At 41.8% G+C, this 15,562-nt stretch overlaps 1 protein-coding gene across 1 annotated transcript in view; it reads right to left on the bottom strand.

Annotated features, from left to right (window-relative positions):
* dnah1 (dynein, axonemal, heavy chain 1) overlaps nt 1–4,863 on the bottom strand; it is a 31,184-nt gene extending 26,321 nt beyond the window's left edge. Inside the window, exons 1-15 of the mRNA XM_078163363.1 lie at nt 4,687–4,863; nt 4,487–4,568; nt 4,160–4,334; nt 3,805–3,955; nt 3,548–3,680; nt 3,346–3,462; nt 2,976–3,213; nt 2,673–2,830; nt 2,334–2,545; nt 1,657–1,955; nt 1,310–1,460; nt 955–1,148; nt 614–839; nt 303–422; nt 122–204 (exon numbers count right to left, since the gene is read on the bottom strand). Coding sequence (XP_078019489.1) covers nt 122–204; nt 303–422; nt 614–839; nt 955–1,148; nt 1,310–1,460; nt 1,657–1,955; nt 2,334–2,545; nt 2,673–2,830; nt 2,976–3,213; nt 3,346–3,462; nt 3,548–3,680; nt 3,805–3,955; nt 4,160–4,334; nt 4,487–4,568; nt 4,687–4,863 — 2,516 coding nt within the window. The remainder of the gene's footprint in view (nt 1–121; nt 205–302; nt 423–613; nt 840–954; nt 1,149–1,309; nt 1,461–1,656; nt 1,956–2,333; nt 2,546–2,672; nt 2,831–2,975; nt 3,214–3,345; nt 3,463–3,547; nt 3,681–3,804; nt 3,956–4,159; nt 4,335–4,486; nt 4,569–4,686) is intronic.
* Nucleotides 4,864–15,562: the final 10,699 nt, after the last annotated feature.

The following is a 15,562-nucleotide window of genomic DNA, read 5'->3' as shown; positions in this document are numbered from 1 at the left end:
TACACTCTAACCACTGTGAACCCATTAAATCATGCTTATTCACGAGACACATATTAAATACAAATTAAACAGTACAAATTAAATTCCGAACATCACAACATCAGCATGATTTTACACTTACTTTTTATTGACATCATCATCTGAAAGAGAGTAGTAAAGTTCTTCCATGAGCTCATAGTCTGCCAACGTCTTGCCAATATGATCCTGTTGTGGAAAGATTGAAAACAAAAAAAATCAGATTTATTGAAAAGGTAACCCTTCATACGATACATAACAGAAGTAGCCAGTCCATGCATGTGCACCTTGAAATTCCTGAGCTGCTCTGGGATTTGCTTCATCCAGTCCCGTTTTTCAGTCAGTTCCTCAACGTTGTTGGGCTTCTCATTTAGCTTTCTACTCACTGCGTTGCACTCTTCACATGCCTACACACATACAACACAAAAGCTTATAATCACATTTAAAAAAGAAGGGAAAGGCCACTTTTAAACTGAAATAAATGTAGGTCCTGTGTAAAAGAAATGAACAAGGCACTTCAATATGTGATAAATTTACAGTATATACTGCGTAATTAAGTATTTATAAATGTTTTCCGGGCTCTAAACAAATGACTTACTTCATCAACCTGCTTGCGCAGTTTCAGAACAAGGTGGTCCAGTATTGCATTCGCTAAAGCCTTTCTTTTTTTGGAGAGAGCCTGACGTATGGCCTCCACACGGACAACGAATGGACCGATGACAATGGAGGATGGCAGAGATTGCTCGAGCCTTTCCTTGTCTTTGAGATGTTGTTCCACCTCTCTCTTCACTTCTTGGGATGTCTGTTCTGCATGCGTATGAGATCTAGCAGAGAAGATTTAAATGACTCAGTTTCATAAGAAAAGCATACTGAATGGACCATAAATCTGACTGACTTTTAACCTTGTGGGAGAACTTGCAAACATAATTTCAGACTTACTTAACATGGGTTTCTATGTCCAAGTTGTGTAGCTCTAAGTGTTTATCATATTCAGCAGCATAAGCCCTGAGAGGTATGGCTGCTTGTATGAGAGCATTGCGGACCTTCTCTCTCAGCTCAGTTACTTCTGGTTCCCACAAATTGACTGACTCAAGCAACGGATTGCCACCAATGAACAACTTCTGCATCACAAACTGGCATGGACAAGAGAGGAACTATTAAATTATTGTCCCCTTAAGTATTGGTCATTGTCATCATCCATAGATAGAAGAATCAATCATAAACAAATTTTATATCCCACTTCTGTTTTTAATTTAATGCTCTGTGACCTAGATTATTACAGATTTTATTTTACCTTATCAAGCTGTGGTATGTCGTACGTGGCCATAATGGCCTTATCAAACAGGTTAACAACAGATGTCTCAAAATTCTCCAGTGGAGTGCTGTAATGAGCCCCAGTCTGATCCAGAACCAAGTCCACCAGGAAAAGAGGGTTCTTTTTTGGCCTAGTTATGGAGAATAGAGTAATATAACCAACACAATACTAAAGCAGAGTAATAGGTTATGTCACACTCACTTTCAAACACTGCTTATAACTGAACAGAGTATATAATGTATAACTGACTCCAAAATAAAGGAACATCCTTCATGTTTATATGAATGTGAATGTGTACCAATCTGTGCAAATGCATGATATCCTACTTGTAGGGGCTTGTGGTAAGGTTGTCCCCCCAGACCAGGTCCTGAGGACATGTCAGCACACTGTGGCAAGCATTTAACAGCAGCTGAGTCAGGCTGGCTAGCGAATTCTGCACAAGAAATCGCAGAGAGTCCTGCAGGTTAAAGCGCACTACAGCCATCAGTCTGTACAGCTTAGACATCCTGTATATTTCCCAGCGAGATTCTTTCAAGTTGTACGAGCCCAGGCCAATATTCTCCAGGTTGGTATGTATGCTGTTGCTCAGCGTGACCATCCATGAATCCCTAAGAAACGTGTGTATCTGGAGAAAGAGAAAAAGATTTGAGGTTTCAATATTCATGTGAAATTCAGGTATTTTCTTCCTCTTCTGCAAGGTTTGTCTTTCCTGTAATTTCCAATTAACATCAGCAGCAAAAATGTATCCATGGTTATGTTTGAATGAATGGGGTTTGAACAGGAGTTTTTTTTTACCAGTACCATAGTAGCCTAAAATAAGGGGCTGTTGCTGTTAATCTCTAAACAAATGGTTTCACCATGAATATGTGGCCTGATATGGTTCCCTGATGACCCTTTGTTTTAGCATCAGTAGTGGCAGTGACAATCAAACAGTGTAAATGAAAGGTACTTTGAAGTCATACCCAGTACTAGAAGAGGAAAAACTACTCCAATGCTACAATACCTGAGTATGCATTTGAGACTGGATGGTTTCAAACTCTTCCAGTCGCAGTGGTTTGATCAAGGTGACATTGAACAGCTTCATGGTTGCTACTTTGTTGCACTCAGACCGTATTTCAGATAATGCACAGATCACCTCTGGCTTTGTTAGCAGGGAGCGGAAGACAAAAGCAGCTTGGTTCTCCTTATAAGCAATGTGAGAAACTTCAATGCACTCTGTACATAAATAAAACAAAACAGTGTTTAGATTCTGAGGATGAATATCAGGTGTTCGGTGTTAATACATTTGTTTAGTCTTGACCCCACTGACTCAAACAAATGTATACAAGGCAAACTGGCGTACCTTTTTGTGGTGCCTCCTCAGGATCCCTCTGTGGCAGGGTGATGTGTGAAAACTCCTCTGGGTGGCTCGTCACTACTTTGTCAAAGCTCATGCAATTCATTGTACGGTCATAATCCAGCTTGACCTCTCTTTCCAGATCTCCTATACACTTCTCCAGACTACACACATAATATTTCTTATACACTTTATTCACTGCATTCATGAGTTTACATTACAGCTCAGAGGGATCATCTATCAAACTGATTATATTGAACAAGGAGACAATGACGGCAGTACTCACACTGACTTTCTGAAAGTACTCACTTTTTTAGTCGGATCCCAGGGGTTGAGAGGGTGTGTCTTTTGATACGCTGAAGACTGTGGGCATCAAGAGAGGGTGTTCCCCTCCAGATGGGCATGCAGTCCACAGACAAGTTGTAGAAAAGCAGAGCTTCTGTTTCCTTCCTCCGGTCCAAAGCAAACTGGATCCGTTCGACAAAGACACGTGGATCCTCAGCAGTGAATAACAATCTGATCCTGGGTACCCACAACTTAGTACCTGCTAGCATGGCAAAACAGAGAAAGGTAAAAGGTATACATACATGATCAACATGAAAATGGGTGACAGAGACAAGAGGAAATGATAAGACAATACTGTGTCATTGCAGTGCAAGGATGGGATTCACTTCCTCACCTGTCAGTTTGCTCTTTTGTTGAACTTTCTGTACCAGGTACTGACATTTCTCCTTACTATAGTCAAGAACCCCAACTAAATGCCAGCTGTACTCCAGGGAGGAGCTTTTTGAGTCATCTTAAAAAGAGAGAGAAGAGAGTAATCATCAAAGAACAGAAATGAATGTCTATCTCTGTTTACACAGTATATTTCTGTCATTTACCAGAGGAGGTCTTGTTATCTGTAGGCAGCAGGGCTTTTGCAGGAATAGGTTTTCGATCAGGTGATCCTTCAGCGTTGCCCAGGGCAAGCCAGTCTTCTGGAGTCCGGCATTCATACTCCTCATTGTCGAATATCTAAACGAGAAACACAGGAAAGATAAGTGTGGGGTGGTGATGAGCCCCTAAATATGGGTTGCAATGGTGCAGCAAATGTCAAGCGAAATGCCATAGAAAAAACATGCAGCAGTAACAGACTCACCTCCAGGGGGAGGTAGGGTGATACAGGATTGTCTGTTGTAGTGATATTCTCATCATTACTGCTCTGATGTATTGGCATTAGGAGATTGGAGGATATGCCTTTTTCTGCCAGGAGCTGTTCAAAGTCTATTTCCAAATATTCCCTTCGAAGTCTATGAGAAAACAATAAAACAGCATCAACAGGTCTTAACAACAGTCAGTTAAATTAAACCAATTCATGAACCCCACTAAACAAGCTAATGTACAGTAGGACAAAACCACTGAATTTGTACTGCATAATAGAAGCTCAATGTCCTACTCACACAGCAGTGAATCTGGCCTTACAGTATATGCAATACGCTCTCTACATTGCATACCTCTCTATCACTAACTTGCGAGGGACCTGGCCAGGAATGGTTTGGTAGGCTATCTGGACCTTGGGTTTATCTCCACCATGACAGAAGTAAGAAATCTGTGATTGCTGTGAGGTAGGTCCATGGTTATTCTTTTCAACAAGCTCACACTGGACAGATGGAGTCTTGGAAAGTGTAACTAAGGGAAAAAGTGCAGCAGGACAAAGATTTTACACACAGCAACATGTATTTTAGAGAAGTGTATTATATTTCTCTTATGAATACATTGTTGTATCGAAAATAATGACTAAAAATGCAAGTGTAAAAATGTCATGTTGTACAGTATCTCACCTTTTGTTTTGTTGAGATCCCTGAACTCAGAGATGGATTGGCCCTGTGATTTCTGCTGGCTGTCAGATCCCGCTGTACGAGACTAATCAATAAACACTCTTGGTTTTCATCAGAGCGCAACAAAAACTCTTTTTTGGCATTGACATCAGAATGAAATGTCTGTCAGAATTTGAAGCATCAAGTGCATGAGCTTATTTTACCTGGAACTTGGATGTAGTGATGATATCTGAGTAGATGCCTTTCTGTTCAGTCATAAGACATTTCCTGAGTGGAGGGAGTCTGCACCTGCGACTCAGAGCAGGAGGCCTTGGCTCTGGAGGTTGGCTGGGGGGACGAGGCACTCGTGCACCAACCCCAGGCATATATTTCCTTTCCATCTTCTTGCAGAATAAAATGATGTATGTGTGAACAAGGAAGCATGGATTTAATCCTTTCAGTTTCTTCTAAAATAATTGAACTGTATAGACCCTGGGTCCTCAACAGGGGGTCCAGGACACCTTGGGGGCCCTTAGAGTCACTGCAGGGTGGCCGCCAAATTATTGTTTGATAATCTCTTGAAAGTTTTTTTTTCTTTTCAAATATCAGTATATGTCTTACAATGCACATTAACATGAATCCAACATACTTTGCCTTTTCCAACAACTTTGTCACCAACCTGAAAAGCAAATACAGGTCAAGACTGCAGCCTGAGGCTTATATGGCCTACTGCCTGACAACCTCCAGCTGCCCAGTTTAATATGCGATACAATATTATATTATATATTAAGTAGAGGGTCCCTGTATTGTCTGTCTTTCAGGTAAGAGGTCCTGCCCTTAAAACCGCCGAAGGCCACTGGTATAGACTATTGCTTCAACATACTTTACGTTAACTTACATACAAAATGTGGATACTTCACGTTAACGTTAAAGTAGCCCACCTTTGTTTGTGTCCAAGGAGCACCCATAGACTGTATATGGAAGCACCTAACGTCAGTTACAAAGCTTAACAAACTTTATATTTTGAAAAGAAGATTGGGGAATCAACACCATTCACCAACTAAAGTTTTGTTTCTCCGTGTACGTTGTAACCGACCGTTGCTGCTAAACAGCTAACGTTAACTTACGTTACGTTACTGTTAGCTAGTTCGCTAATGTTAGCACAAACAACATTTAAAGCAGCGTTCAGGTCCCACCGTTAACATCAGCCACATCACTTCTCTCATGCCTCCCATCAAACTAACAACCCGGTTACGTTACGTTTGCTAATATAATTACGTAAACAACAGAAAAATACTACTGGCAGACGTTACCTTATTTTAAATTCAACCTCGAGTTGTAGCTCTCCTGTAAAGTTTCCTCTGCATAGCTGAAATATTGTCGCGTTGAACTTCTGAAATCTCAGTTTCCCAGAGAAAGTTAACTACCGGTATGTACAGGTTGGACGCGGCAACGGTTGTCATGGAGATGAAGACGTAACGCCTCACCAACTGCAGAGAGAGCCAGAGCAACGTGTGCTGTGGCTTTGTTTGTGACAGACTGGAGGAAGTCAGTTAAATGTCTATTTAATGAACACCACTCTGTTCACGAAATGAAAACAAAAATAAGTGAACCAAAAAAATTGAAAAGACCTTTGGTAATTTGTTATGGGGCTATTCTGCTGCATAGCATATAAGCACTTTTAACACCTAAAAAGGTCCCAGTTTGCTGCTTACACTTGCATAGTCCACCTCAAGATTTTAACAGTAATTTCACATTATAATAGGCTATTTCTACTTTTGTATACAGCGTATCTGAATATTTCAGGGAAGAAAACAATGATTGAAAGTCATGCAGAATGAAAGAAGTCATAGGCGTAGGTTTCATTTTAACATTGGTGGGCCAACATTAAGCAGGGGTGTGGGGGTCCACTATCAGGAAATTGTGAGCATCATACATTTAATTTCCTGCATTCTAGTGAATTTTTATGCACCATCTTATGTTAGAAATGTCTTTATTTATATAAAGCAAAACACAAAATTCATGCACAATGGTGACAATTAAAAATAGAATACAATATAATGCAGTAAGGCTCTCAGACATTATGTAGGCTATTGCTTTCAAATAGTTAATCTCCTGTAGATCAGCTTCTCTCATTTAACGTTAGTCCTGCTGAGTCAACACTTTATTCTCTTGTTTGTGGGAGTAACCTCTTTAAATGTGCATGTGGCACTTATTTACATCAATGACACATTAATTCAGTTTAATCAATTAATACACCTCTGGGGCCGGTTGCACAAAACACCTTGTGTTAAGATTTTCCTTAAAGTTCTAGTTAAGCTTTCCTCAAAATAAAAATCCGTTGCACAAAACACCCTTATGTCTTGTCCTTGAGGTTTCTGTAAAATCTTCACTGATGTATTTATGGTTTTATCCTTGTCTTTGTCTTATACTTAAGGAATACTGAGGCCGTTGCAAGAAAGACCCTGGCTTTTTCACCATCTAACTATAAGCCAACTTTGTGAAATGATGATAACAGGCATCACAAGTGTGAGTCCAAGCAAACAAACAATCTCCATGGAAACTTTTACCACTGTAAAATCTCTTTCAATGTAGTAAATGAGTTATGTTTTACCTTAACTACGGAAAACCTTTTAAGGGATTTTGTTTAACTGTGTAAGTCCCTCAGCTAAGGAGAAATTAAGCCTTAAGTGTCATATGTAAGGAGAAAACTCCCTGGACCTTGATAGCTGGTAATAGGTTTCAGTAAGATTTCTGCTCATATTCAAAACTTTCTGCACATCTCACATATCTGTGTTCTCTGAGATGTTGAGAATAAACAAAAATAAACTCATAATTTAATGTGAATAAAGTCATAATGTTTCAAGAAAAAAAATCTGCCTGATACTCTGCTGTGTATTGTGTGATTGCTCTGCTGATATGGCAGTTTCCTCTTTAGACCATCTGACAGACACACGACCGCAAGACTCTCTGGATGAGGCAAAGCGGCAGTGCGTTGCTCTTCATCAGCAGTAAAATACCAAAAACTAAATGAAAACACTTCTGATCAGACATAGTATGGGATTGTCCTGTATTAAAAAATAAAATTCACTGTCCCTTACTGAATCAATACAGACAGACACATTTGTCCTGTATTTTCGTGCACAGAACTAATTTGCTCAAATATCGTTGGGGACAATTCTGTCCTCCTAAAATACTGGTAAGGACAAGTGCCTACAATCCATATGTAATTTACACCCTTGGAAATGACAAAGTGTGGCAGTAGGTGTCTTCAGTCAATGTCATCATAAAATTGCCAGGTAAATTGGGGGCCTGAGTAAGACCATGGATGGATTACATAATGGACCTACCATGCACAGTCCCAGGGGCCCAAAGTGTCAGTGTGAACACATACTTACCAGGAAGAGACTCAAAAGGACCACATAAACAACACAAAGAGATGCAAAGGAACTGCAGCAATGGTCAAAACAGCCACAAAGTGAAACAAAACAATCAAAAAAGGCACAAAATTGTCTAAGAGACACAAAATAACCACATACAAAATACCACAAAGAGACACAAAACCACACAAAGATGCATAATGACTACAAAGAAACAAAAAAACACCAACAAAAAGAGGCTAAACCATCATAAAGTCTGTGTATGTTGCTCCTATATAGAGGTGATGTGGCCTTTCGCATATCTGTGCCTAGGGGCCCACTGTCTCATAACCCACCCATGAGTAAGACCATTTCTATTCAAACCACTCCCAGTCCCGAATCCCGAGTTGTAATCTAATTTAACAGCTGAATAACTGTGGGATAAAATAATGGAATAAGTTAGAAGCTGCGGTAGAAGACATAAAACCAAGTCATAGCTTAACTGGGAGTAAATTTACATAACCACCACAGAAATTTCACATGACGCTGTACTCCACAGGTGAGCACCAGAGCACTCACATCCCCTGCTGTTCGTGGTGAAGATAGTGATGGTAATGGCAGTAATGATAGGCTAATGGAATTCGATTGGAATGCACACTTTCCCATGCGCAGGTTTCCAGTCATTTCCTTCCACACTCAAGACAGCTTGAGTGTGTCCTCAAGGGGGGGAAACCCTATTGACCCGTACGATCCCCACACCCCTGGGTCACAAGGGCATCATAACCTCATCTGTTTCCCATGGCAGATCACAGGCATCATGCACTGCGGCCCCTGCTCCTGCTCCTGGCCTCTTCAGTTGAAACCCATCAGAGCAGCTTGAGATTGGTAAGCCAAGCACAAACGAATAGTTTCATGTGTCTGAACCCTCACGTGTCACTTCCAAAGGACATGCCGCCACGCAGATAGGGATAAATTAAGGTCGAGAGGGGACTGGAGAGTCGCAGAAGAGGTATAGTGTGGCTGAGATCATGAGGACAAGGGGGGTCAGAGGTGACCTACATCGCTGTAATCAGCTCTGTGAGAGGGCCACGAACAAAATGCCTTACAGTGGAGACAAAGAACAAAGGTCAAATAGAGTGACTTGATATGGATCCTATGGATTCTGCTGTGCAGCGGTCATTACTCAGATAGGCCTGTTGAAAATGTTCAGTGAGAGGCCTTCCGCTTCATTGGCTTCTTCTCAGTGGAGCCTCAAAGCAATGACCTCACCCAACGAGGAAGCCTAAACCAAATGAAAGACTTCCCCAAGGGTCCGAATAACCCACATCTAGAAATGGCATTATCATATCAGAGTGGCCTCAACACTCAAAGCCTCCTGACCACAGCCATTTATTAATCATTAGCACATGTCTAATGGTCGATTAAGTCAGTGAGGAGATCCAGGCCAGAGAGGGTTCCAAAGAAAACCTCACGAGAACCACAAGTCTCTGATGAGGTGGTGGTCCTCAAAACATAGTCGCCTACCAATGTTTGGTTGGCAGTACTGTGGCCATCTCTGGAGCCAGGAACCCACCATGGCGATGGGACTTGATTGGACAGATGTGGCCAGCAGCTCTGGGTGAGTGGAACTGATTAAATCCTAACAAGCTTTGTTACAACTTTGATCCACCCTGTACTCGTCTTTTTCTCACTTCCTGTTCTAACAGTACAGCAGCAGATATAAGCCAACATGAAAGATCTGGCTCAACTGCTGAAGAACATCAATATTAGTCACTTACATAATCACCCAGATGTATAATCCATTCTCTCCCCTCTTCATCCTAAAATCCTCACACTATTCATCCACTTCTCCTCCTCCCCTCTCTCCTACTTTCACAGTATCGGGATGTTGTGAGGGTCATGGCTCTGTGAATATAACTCCCATTTTACGCTAATGACATCAGCATGTGCCGCTAACTTTAGCTCCTCCTGAGAGCCAGATGTTGGCTGATGGGATCAAACACTGGCTATCCCCCCTCTCTTACTGTCACATTGTTGGGCAAGCCAGGAGGGCTTAGCAGTTGCACATATTCCCACATACCTCCAGCAGAAACCCACAATCCGACCACAAATGCGGGCACACCCTTGAGTTGCAGTGTGATTTTATTTTTGCATTTGCACACACGAATGGAAACATACAAAAGCATGCTGTGGTTTCCAGTTAAGTCTTGTGAAGCTTTCTTGAGAATAGACTGACATTTTCTTAAGCTGCATCAAAAAAGTGTGGAAAAACATATGTAGCCACAGTTATTTGCCGCACAGCTATAAAGCCTTCCTCATTACTTACATGCTCACACTGTGATGCTAGTGTCAATGCTATGGTTATACGAATCAATTATACCTGCCACTTACAACCAAATACCCATGGAACTCCATTTTCAAAGCACTTTCTCCCTTTTATAGGGCATCTCATATAAGTGACAGCACCACTGTGGTCAATGAATGTCACCAGTGTCAGTTCATAGATGAAATAGAGCCATCATGAGGGCAGCAAAGTGTCACGTTAACATGTCAGTGTTTTGTGGAATTGCATTTTTACAAGAGCAAAGCAGATACCAGCAACATATGAGGCTGCCTCCATGCAGATTTGGTTTTTGACCAGTCATATACGGTGACCCTTGTGCTTGGCTATACATTGAAGTTACCATCTCAGCTTGGATGACTCACAGGTGGACTCTTAACACGCCAATAAAGACTTGTTTAATGAGCTGAGAAAGGCCTCAAAGAAGCAAAGTGGCCAGACATGAGAGACAGGCTGGAACCCCCAACCTGTGGCCTGGGACCTTAAACAGCTGCATTTGATTTCTCCTCTCATTTGCTACATTTGTTAGTGTGACTTTTAGGAGGGGAACCAAAGTCAGACAACATGGGTAAATACGGGTAAATATTCAACACAGTGGGACAATCTCAGGGGTGCAAAGTTAAATAACTAAAGCTGTTTGTGTGTGTGTACATGAGCATAAACAATATGTCTGTGGCTTCCTGCATCTAACTGACCTTGAACTCCAGTGAGTGAAGTATTTATCCTACCCCATTGTGCTGACCTCTGACCCCCAGTACACTCGATGGTAGTTAGCCTTGTTTAGCTAGTTTACTCTTGTGCCAAACTACAGTACCTTTGAATCCATTGATGTTTTTCTAGACAAGCAGTGGCGTCCCCAAAGGAGGGCCAGAAACCGCCAGGAGCCCACCTGATACAATCGCTACAACAACTGGCATGGCCATTTTCATAAGAGTCCCTTGAACTCTCACCTCAAGAGCCCCGTTTCCACCAAACATTCTCTATATGGTACCTTTGGAACCAAAAGTACCCTTCAGACATGGTACCTAGACTCAAGCATTTCCACCGCCAAAAGTACTCTTAAATGTGGGCAGGGTTGTTGTCAGTAGCCATGTTTCCATCAGCCAGATGCGCATCTAGAAGTATCGCATCGGAAAATTATGATGGAAACGCCAAAATTCGAATTAAAATCCCCTGATTCGCACAAACTAAAATACACTCGCTTTAGCCGGGTTTTGGTTGATTCGAAAAATGGTCAAAGACGTCACAGTGAAATTGCAGGTGTGCTGATGGATTCACGTCGTCAACTTATGCATTGATTAACATTACATGTAAACGTTCCACCTCAAAAGTCGCCGTCAGTCGGCCCAGTGAATTAAGGTTTTTTTTTCTCTGTCTACAGCTGCTGCAAGAGGCAGCAAAACATCATGGTATTCCATAGTTACAGTCAATAAAGCTCTCCACGGTATAAACAGAGGTTAAATAAGACTCAAAACCAGCCACAGCTCAGCCCTGAGCAGAGTGACCATCTGCTATCGACCCATCAACGGACTGCAGTGTTCACAGCTCCACCTTTTAGTACCAGATCTGTGTGCTACGTACCCCAACAGAGGGGAGACCATAAAGTGGGACAGGGTACTTAACGGTTCCATGGGTACCATCCAGTGGTGTAGTGGTAGTTGATGAGGTTGGTGTACTGCTAGGTAGATAGGTAGGTTACCGATGAGGAAGTAGGCATACTCTCCTATATTACAATGGCTTTTTAGCTGATAGGTGGGTATACTGTAACTGGTTAGAAAAAGAAGAGGGTATACCCCGTATACCTGAGCATACCCTCTGCTACACCACTGGTACCATCCACAACTTTTCTCAGTGGAAACAGAAAAAAAGTGTACCAAACTGAACTGTACCGTACTGCTCAGTGGAAATGAGGCTAAGAGAGAAAATGGGTTCCATGGGTACCCTCAAGTTTCCCCTAAACTTGTGAAGGCTTGTTCCCAGAGAGTGTTTTGATCCTTACAATCAATGAGCTCTTTTAAAACAAAGTGGTATAGCTATCTTTGCAAAAAAAAGGAAAACCAGCCTATTTAAAGAACAATACATTGCCTAAAACATATACATATAGACAGATACATAACACATTAAAACCGGATTGTTGTGGAACCCAGAGTGCCAACTGCATTGGTATTAGTCTATGCACATGAGATAATTAGTAATGTTAACTGTAAAATAAGAGACCAAAGTATATCAGTATGTGATTGCTTAACTCTCATATTGACATAGATTTCATCTAGCCTTCAACATACTTCAGCATTAGCAAATTCCTGAAATTCAGTTATGACTTTTGATGCTGGTGTGCCACCCCGAGATTTTCAGTGGCCCCATCTGGTCACCCCGATGAGACATTTCTGGGGGCAAAACTGGAGACCAGATTTGTACAATGCACAATATTGGCAAATCATCAGTATCAGCAGATTAAGGCTTTAAAATAAAATAATGGCATTGACCCAAAACGAACAATTCTGTGAAATGTGACAGGCCGATAAGATGATGCTTAAATTATGCGACTGTAATCACTCCAAATAAGTCAGATTTGCCATATGGGAACAGGTTTGTTTCAAAGAGAGCATCATCCAAGCTGTAACATATGTGCGTGTGTGTGTGTGTGTGTGTTTTTGTGGGTAAAAAAGTGTGTGCTGGCATTCCAGTTTGTTTATGTGGGTGGGCGACGGAAAGCTGAGAAAGAGTTATCAAGAAATTATGTCTGTGTACATGTGCTAGTGTTTGTGTGTCAGAGGCACAATGTGTTTATGCGAGCGAGTTGGTGAGGCACAAAAGTAAATCATGAGCTCGTTAGTGTATGACATCATAAACAGATATAAAGGAGTCAGACAGGGACGTGAGACTGAGGGGGCCCGGCAGTAGGAGTGTGTGTTTGTAAGTGTGCTCGTGGGTGGGAGGTTAATTTGCTGTCCAATATTAAACAGAAGCTTCGGCTATAAATAAGTCATCGCTGCTCAGTTGAAACCTCCTCAAGTGAGCCACTCTTTAATATTCCTTACATTCCTCCTTGTTAAGAATTAATAAAGAATAAATGGAAACAGTTCCGCATAGTTTCCACTAACACATAACCCACAAATCCGCACACAAGCTCACATATGCACGCATTATTGGTTTGGCAAGTTGCCCAAGTGCTTCACTGAGGCCTTGATTCGTCATCCTGCCTCATCTGGCCTCTATCAGTTTCTGGTCTGACAGCTTAATCTGTGTCATTCATCCTTTCACATCAAAGAGGCAGCATGCAATCTAAACCTAGCATGCTAGCACACTCGCACACACAGTAGATATGCACATTCACATGTTAACAGACTTTAAACTGTCTCTTTGTGCTTATTAAAAACCCCTCCATGACATGAGGATCGTAGTAAACATTTGCAGTGAGGAAACTGTCTTTTATAAGCTGTCCACGCTGATTAGCACGCTCTCACTGATAATAAATTCAAGCAACGGTTCAACTCAAAGTATCTTAAAGAAATGCAGTCCTCTTGGTTTTATTGGACTTGAACCGTAGACCTTTGACCTATCACCTTGACCTTTTGACTTCAAACTGTGAAGTGATGGGCTTTAGGGTGAAGTAAGTGATTTTAAAGGGTGCAATATGGAATTTCTTGGATCTATAGTATATATCCGACAGCATTACTGTGTACTTTATACAGTAAAAGCAATGAGTCAATCTCCAAACATTCAACAGAATAATTAACTCTGACCTCAGTGCTTGACTCAGGCACACCCTCTTAACCATGGCACTCACTGGTTGCTGTTGTGGCCAGTGGATCTTATGTGACACTATCCACTGGCCACAACTCATGTGACGCTATCCACTAGTTGCTGTTGTGGCCAGTGGATAGCGTCACATGAGATCCTACTGTGTGTCATTATTGTCTCCATAACAACAATGCCATAACAAATGGAGACATTTAGATTAGACTGTAATAAACTTGATGATTCCAAAGCCACACGCACTTACCGAATAGATGTACTATTTGGGGAAATCAGTCAAGCATGAAAGAGCCTAACAGGCACAGGCCCAGGGGCCAAAAGCGTCAGGGGGTGTCATTTGTCACTCATATTGATATGTGCTGACCAGGAAGAGACTCGAAATGACCACAAAAGTCCCTTTCCCAGTGGACAAAAAACTTACTAACACCCATGAACATCTGGCTTTTGTATTTGATGAGAGAGGTAACAATCAACATTCACTCCCAGGACAAATGACTCTGCAGAAGTCACGGGGAGTCTCGGCCCCAGCTCCGATCAACTTTGATCAGAAGAAATGGAAATTTGACACCCGTGTGGACGCACTAATTTAAGCCCCTTTGCCAGCGTGATGCAATGACGGGCCACAACAAAATATCATCCGTCTCCATGGCACCAAGTTTAAGGGAGAGACTAAGTAAGAAAGAGATATCAAAAATGTGGTAATCACTGTAACATTTTTACAGTTTACTAACCTGTTCTCCTATCCGTCTGTGACATGAAATGTGACACACTAGACAACAACAACAACAACAACAACAACAACAACAGAAAGGCAGTGTTATTGCAGAGCCTACTGGTAATAGGAAAGGAGTCTTCTACTTTTAAAGGGTTTTCCCATGCTTAAAAAAATCTACGTACATGCTCTAATTTTGGTGAGAAAAGGGTAAGAGAGACACAAAAAGACCACAGAGATGCAAAGGAACTGCAAAGACATATCAAATAACTACAAAAAAGGGCAAAACAACTACTAAGAGACACAAAATGACCAAAAATGACCTCAGAGAGACATAAAATGACTACAAAGAGATATAAAACCCCAATAAAAGAAGCACTAAATCTTTGTGTCTTGTTCTTATGTAGGAGAGGTAATGGGGCCTTTTGCTTATCTGTACCCAGGGGCCCATTGTCTCATAATCCGCCCATGAAATCATGAACTGCCTTGTGAGGCCTAAGCACAGTAAATTCATGTAAGGAAACAGCTAATCCTCTTCATCCCTTAAGGAATATATGAGCTGACATGTAGAACACAAAGACCAAGAGAATACATGGATGGAGTAGGAGATGGAGAGGTGTGGAGTGACACCATGTGCTCAACACGCATGTACGAGCAGCCTGGACAAACACTGAGGATTATAAGGCCGGGAAAGGGGGAGTCCTTGTTCATCTGACCCCGGCTCTCTAACCCCCGGCCCCCGTTAAGCACTGTAAATGAGAGAAAGAGGAGCAATTAGAGAGGCAGTCACAGGGCAGGTAGGAGATCCCTGTGACCTTTCCTGGCTGGTATTTGACCTCTCACAGCCAGGGGGCCATGATGAATAAACATCCTGAACATTGAGAGAATGTATTTGCTGACATGTTTCTCTCCACACTGAGAATGTAACA

The sequence above is a fragment of the Epinephelus lanceolatus genome, chromosome 1, assembly GCF_041903045.1.
Source record: "Epinephelus lanceolatus isolate andai-2023 chromosome 1, ASM4190304v1, whole genome shotgun sequence".
NCBI classification, from domain to species: domain Eukaryota; kingdom Metazoa; phylum Chordata; class Actinopteri; order Perciformes; family Serranidae; genus Epinephelus; species Epinephelus lanceolatus.
Note: the sequence above shows the minus strand (reverse complement) of the source record. Positions and strands in the feature narration are given on the sequence as shown.